This window comes from Micropterus dolomieu, linkage group LG17 (genome assembly GCF_021292245.1).
Source record: "Micropterus dolomieu isolate WLL.071019.BEF.003 ecotype Adirondacks linkage group LG17, ASM2129224v1, whole genome shotgun sequence".
Classification (NCBI taxonomy): domain Eukaryota; kingdom Metazoa; phylum Chordata; class Actinopteri; order Centrarchiformes; family Centrarchidae; genus Micropterus; species Micropterus dolomieu.
In genome coordinates, this window is record NC_060166.1 from 17,754,143 (window position 1) to 17,760,142 (window position 6,000).

Sequence of the window (6,000 nt, forward strand, 5' to 3'; positions counted from 1 at the left end):
TGCGCGCTACGCTGTACATACAGGTACATGCAGGGACATACACGACATCGGAGAAACATTATTGTTGGAGAAACATTATTGTTGTAGAACCCTGCGTAGTAATAACGGTGTTAGATATAATTGGCTTAACAAACCAGAGGTGATTGACCGCACCTATTGGACTGTAACGAATAGAAAGACACTAAAGTTTGGCCCTAACCCAAAAGAGGCGTTGCAGGCTGTATAACGGGATTTAAACGAAGGCGGAAGTAGAGGGCAGGAAACCTCTTGTTCCGTTATTAAACCTGATCCAAAGCCTGAAACTCCTTGTTCGCGGATACGCGAGGCCCCCCTGACAGAACCACCTACCCTTTCTCTCTCTTTCTCACGGACCGTCAACCGTGAAAAAAAGCACAGTTCTTTGTTTTAGTTGTAGCTAACCCGCCCGTTTCCCCGGTTTTATTTAATCGTGCTGTATATCCCTTAACCATGGCGGCGAGTGCGAAACGAAAACAAGAGGAGAAACACCTGAAGATGCTGAGAGAAATGACGAGTTTGCCACCCAACAGAAAGTGCTTTGACTGCGACCAGCGCGGCCCAACCTATGCCAATATGACTGTGGGCTCCTTCGTATGTACCTCCTGCTCTGGCATCCTGTAAGTTTTCAAGTTGCTGAATGACCTCCTTAGCTTAGACATGGCGCACACGATGTAACGCTTTTGGTACGCTACATACGGCACCCGTTAGCCAGCTAGCCCTAGCTAACGTTAAACGGGTATCTGGACACGTTAGTGCCAGCGTGAGTTTAGCTCTTGTGACACTGTCTTGCTGTGATGTGTTGGGCGGGGTAACTTAGATAGATGTGTCTGTGTTCAGCGCAGCAAGCTAACATAGCAACCACCCTAGATGCTAGCTAAGTTTAGCTTCCAGTTCTAGCCAGTGCATTTATCTGCCACTTGCAAGCCAGGTCTACAGTAACTTAAGTTAGCCGGCTGCTGCTACCAGTTGCTGGAAACGCCTGGCCACTTTGTTACTGAGGTGACTGACTGATTTGGTTATGGTGAACCCCCCCCACCCCCATAAAGAAAGACAAAGACGCATGAATAAATATTGAAATGATCTGTTGGTCGAGGTCTCATGTTATATCCACGGATTTGCAAGTTAGCTTTTTGTTAACCTAAATATACTCCACAGGACCATGCCGAGAGTTATACATTTGATGCTACATGTTAAATGGTGGTAGACAATTGGGCGTGGGAAAGCGACATACTTTGGAGATGACAGTGCGAATGTAATGCTGCTTTTCATGCCATCACCAGTGGTATTTAGTCCAGTCCTCTATTTTTGCGTCAGATCTAACATCAGAAGTATTACACTAGTCTGTCTCTAAGAGTTGTAACGTTTATTGACAAAAATACACGCAAGGCTAATCGGCTATATTAAAACCATATTTTAAATATTCTGTCCACAGCACTAATAGTTTCAGTGTATCTGGGTGTTTTAACTGTAGATGGCATGACTTCAGTCTTTGCTGTGCAGTTGTGTAACAACAAGCATCTGTAGCTTGTGATTTGGGATTAGTAAAGTATTCTTTTTCTTTTTATTAAGCTAAAGATATCCCACCTCATTTCACTTGTCAGATGTTGCTAGTTTAAAAGGTTTTGTATTGTGGGTACATGTGATGCTGGCCACGTTTAGAAAGAAATCCAAAGTGTTGTGACATAGTAATGACAATTTATTAAACAGGATGGTTTTTGGCCTATTGCACAGGACACGACACATTTACATACAACATGGATGCTATTATCTATATTGCATGTTATTGTGCTAATCTGCAAGTTTATTACTGTCTTACTTTACTAATCTATATACTTTTGGAGATTAAGCTCCCTTCTTGTGGTAGTGTAATGGTATTTGGTTTGCTGGAAACCAAATTATGCCCATGTACATGCTGACAACATTCAGCTCAGTTTTCCAACTGTACAGCAGTCTTGCAAGAAGGACAATTAATGCACATGATTTTTAAAAACCCCCCAAATCTGCTTATAAACATAGCATCATAGGTATGGTGGTGTCTCTAATTGTTAAAATCCAGAACCGTGGTCCTCTCTTTCCCACCCAAGTCCCATCTTTGCTCACAAATGTTTACCTTGGACACAAGACATTTGAGAAGAGTAAATTGGCAGTGGGCAATTAGCAGGTAACTCAATAAGTGGTTCATCCGTCCATCCTGTTCTGGTCATTCACATAGTCTGCAGCAGCCTGCACTGGTCCTTCTTAAAGCTTCGTGGAACTCACCGTGCCATTTTCCATTGGTGAATAACGATTATTCTAATAACGTTGCAGTGGAAAGGTAATGTTTTTCTGTAATTCTGCACTGATTTTCATTCATCGACAGAGGAACATTTGACACAATTTGATATTGTTTATTCTTCAGCCTTTGCCTAAGATACAGCCGTTGTTTGATTAGGTTTGTGACCTTAATCTGTCCAAACGGTTTTAGCTGTCTCCACTTTGGAACGACGTAAAGGCTATGTAGCACTGAAAAGACTGAGATTAATGGTGAGTTTGCTGATGGGCAGAGTTTGTCCTCTATTTCACTTCGCCAGTGGGTCCGTGGGGACTCCACTGTGAATATCCCATCTGCTCACCCTATGGTATTAGTCTGTAATGTGAGTTAATTGAGTTCTTTTATATTTTGAGATCACACTTCACACACACCCTTTCTTTCCTGAGGTCTTTCTCACTCACTTTTTATTAAGACAAAACTATTTCATAGGCAAAAATCTTCCCAGCAGAAGCATGTGGTTTTGAAAGGATTGAGGTCTGTCTGATGTATGCAGGAAACCTGATGTGATTGTAGACTCAGGAAGTGGTATGACCCCACCTTGCTGCTACATCAGTAGCATGTGCTGTTATGTGTCACAGGAAGTGGCCGAGATGTCACTGTCTGCCTCTCACTTTACTTTTAATTCAAGAGAGGCAAAGATTCATGCTCAGACTTGATAACAGTGGTTTGGTTAATGTCTTGATTACCCACTATGACTGCTTTATGAATAAAAGTAGTGTTTGCTTTATTTTGAAAGCAAAGCCTGCCAACACAGATACTCTCCAGATTATGTTGCAAGTTTTTTTTAAAAGCCCTATACAGTATATTTTAGAGGTAGATACACTTTTGAGACAATCATAGAAATGATTTGATATTTATAGAAGTTGTTTACCCTTTGCATCTTTGACTTGCAGTTTGGGGAGTAACAGCCTTTAATTGTTTAGGGGTGATAGCAGGGACATAACTACCTACCATGTAACAACCCCCCTCCTCCCCCCACCATAGTTGCAGTTGCTCAACGGGCAGAGTTGGAATCTGCTGTGTAAACACATTCCTTATGAAGGTGGAGGCGTTCCCAGGAGGAACACCACACACAATGTTTCCTTCTGCAGAACTGCTCACAGAAGGAAGTAACCCCACTTGGCCTATGTGTTCCTGTGTAACCATGACTCCCAACACTGAATAATACAGCGTGACATAGGTGGAGAGGTGTCATTGACCCAAATGTTTTTGCTAAAATGAAGCAATGGGATATGATATGACTTGAACTCTTCTACTGAGCATGCTGGGTTTTTCCGTGCCCCTAACATTTAAAGCGTTGTTGGGATGACAGATTGGTCAGGGTGTAACTTGGCATAAATGGTAGTAAGCCATGAAAATGAGAATTGGTATTATCTGTGATAACAGGTAACAAAAATTGTTAAATAAAGTGTAATGGACATTCTTTTGTGGGAACTTAAAGCAGCAAAGTAAAAGATGGTGCATAGCCTCTCCTCTCTTAACGTTGCCAGTTTCTCTCACCCTGGAGCTCTTACAATATGCAAATGAGCGGCATTTTCCCGGATGAGCTGGTCTGATGTACTGTAGCGACTAGCTCATAATTATTTTACTGGACAATATGTGGTAGGCTACTCTTCTCTGATACACTACGCTACCCAGTAAACATGATGTGAACAACTTAGCAACTTAGGCTGAGCAATGGTTTGATTAAATCCTTAATCTCTGTGTTACAGACATTGTTGATGTTGACGTAAGAAGATATTTTATTAGTTCTTTATTTTTACCAATGACTAGTTACTGCTGTCGTTTAATTCTCCACACAAAATAATCCTACTGTCACTGAATACTATCGCAAATTTGTCCAGTAGAAATGGGGCGTGTGGACTGTGGGACTATAACATTGTGTCGCAGTACCAGACAGGAATACAGAATACAGGAATCACCTGACAGTTATGCTGTACACCACAGTCGCTGGATGTTATACGACCCTGATTATAAGATGATTCAACCTTTTGCAGAGCCTGTTTGTGGATAAGACTTTTTCAAAGTTGAAAAGACTCTGAATGTAACAAAGCAGGCAGATATGATGTATTGCATTTTAAATGTATTGTCACTGTCAAAAAAAATTAAATACAGTAAATGAACAAAAACAGTACAAACAAAGTAACAAAGTAGCCAGTATTAGAATTCCTGGACAATTGGTTAAAGATGCTGCCGTTATGTTTAGACCTTAAGGGCTGTGGAGCTTTCTCTGTGTATCTGACCTAGTTTCAGCTTCATAAGATCGGGATCTGATCACTCATCTACCTCTGGGCGCTGAAAAATGCATTTAAAGCTCAAATACACTCAATCTTCTGTTTCACCACAGCAAGTTTATTGTTTCTTGCTTTAGATATGGTTTTGTCTGGAATAATCCAAACAGGGCTGTAACTAATATTAAAAAATCCATTAGATTAACCTGAAGAACCTTAAGTGATGTCTTGTTTATTTTGTTTTACCAACAGCCTCCAAACCCCAAAGTCTCCACATTTGGGAAGGTGCAGCCAGCAATGTCTATTTTTTTTATTTGACAAGTAATTGAAAGTGTGAATTGATTGATTATAATTGTTTTGTCTTTTGATTGATTTGGGGATTAGGCATCTTTTCATTTACATGGAAGTTCCTGTAAATGTTGTAATATAGCACTTGTATTAAGGTGTTTTCTGTTTGTGGCATTCATTCAGCCTTAACTGTCTATTCAGAAAGTGTAACAAGCATGACATAACTGGGCACAAGTTGTTAAAGTTCCCATGGATCTACTCCATGTTTAGATAAGCAGGGCTCTACATGCCAATTTAGTCTCATATGCCCCTTAAAAATAGATTATTGCGAACCAGAGACATTATTTACAAGCACAGTGTAAAGATTTCTACGTAAATCCCCTCCAGCCCCGCCGCTGTTTGTTCAAAACATACTCAGACTAGCCATCCTCTGTGTGCATCTGTGACCACTTTGCAGCTCGTTATACAAATACATTAGAGTGATCAGTGTTTTAAAAGCTGTGTCATACAGGTGCTGGTCATATAATTAGAATATCATCAAAAAGTTGATTTATTTCAGTAATTTCATTCAAAAAGTGAAACTTGGATATTCATTCATTGCACACAGACTGATATATTTCAAATGTTTATTTCATTTAATTGTGATTATTATAACTGACAACTAATGAAAATCCCAAATTCAGTATCTCAGAAAATTAGAATATTACTTAAGACCAATACAAAAAAAGGATTTTTAGAAATGTTGGCCAACTGAAAAGTATGAACATGAAAAGTATTAGCATGTACAGCACTCAATACTTAGTTGGGGCTCCTTTTGCCTGAATTACTGCAGCAATGCGGCGTGGCATGGAGTCGATCAGTCTGTGGCACTGCTCAGGTGTTATGAGAGCCCAGGTTGCTCTGATAGTGGCCTTCAGCTCTTCTGCATTGTTGGGTCTGGCGTATCGCATCTTCCTCTTCACAATACCCCATAGATTTTCTATAGGGTTAAGGTCAGGCGAGTTTGCTGGCCAATTAACAGGGATACCATGGTCCTTAAACCAGGTACTGGTAGCTTTGGCACTGTGTGCAGGTGCCAAGTCCTGTTGGAAAATGAAATCTGCATCTCCATAAAGTTGGTCAGCAGCAGGAAGCATGAAGTGCTCTAAAACT

The 6,000-nt window shown here is 40.6% G+C and overlaps 1 protein-coding gene across 5 annotated transcripts in view; it reads left to right on the top strand.

Annotated features, from left to right (window-relative positions):
• Positions 1-263: 263 nt before the first annotated feature.
• agfg1a (ArfGAP with FG repeats 1a) overlaps positions 264-6,000 on the top strand; it is a 25,681-nt gene continuing 19,944 nt past the window's right edge. For 2 of the 5 annotated variants that reach the window (XM_046074268.1, XM_046074270.1), the window contains exon 1: positions 266-635. In XM_046074268.1, the coding sequence (XP_045930224.1) occupies positions 469-635 (167 nt within the window). In that variant the 5' untranslated portion in view covers positions 266-468. Of the gene's footprint in view, positions 636-6,000 lie in introns of all 5 variants that reach the window. The other 3 variants (XM_046074266.1, XM_046074267.1, XM_046074269.1) reach the window with 3 other exon arrangements.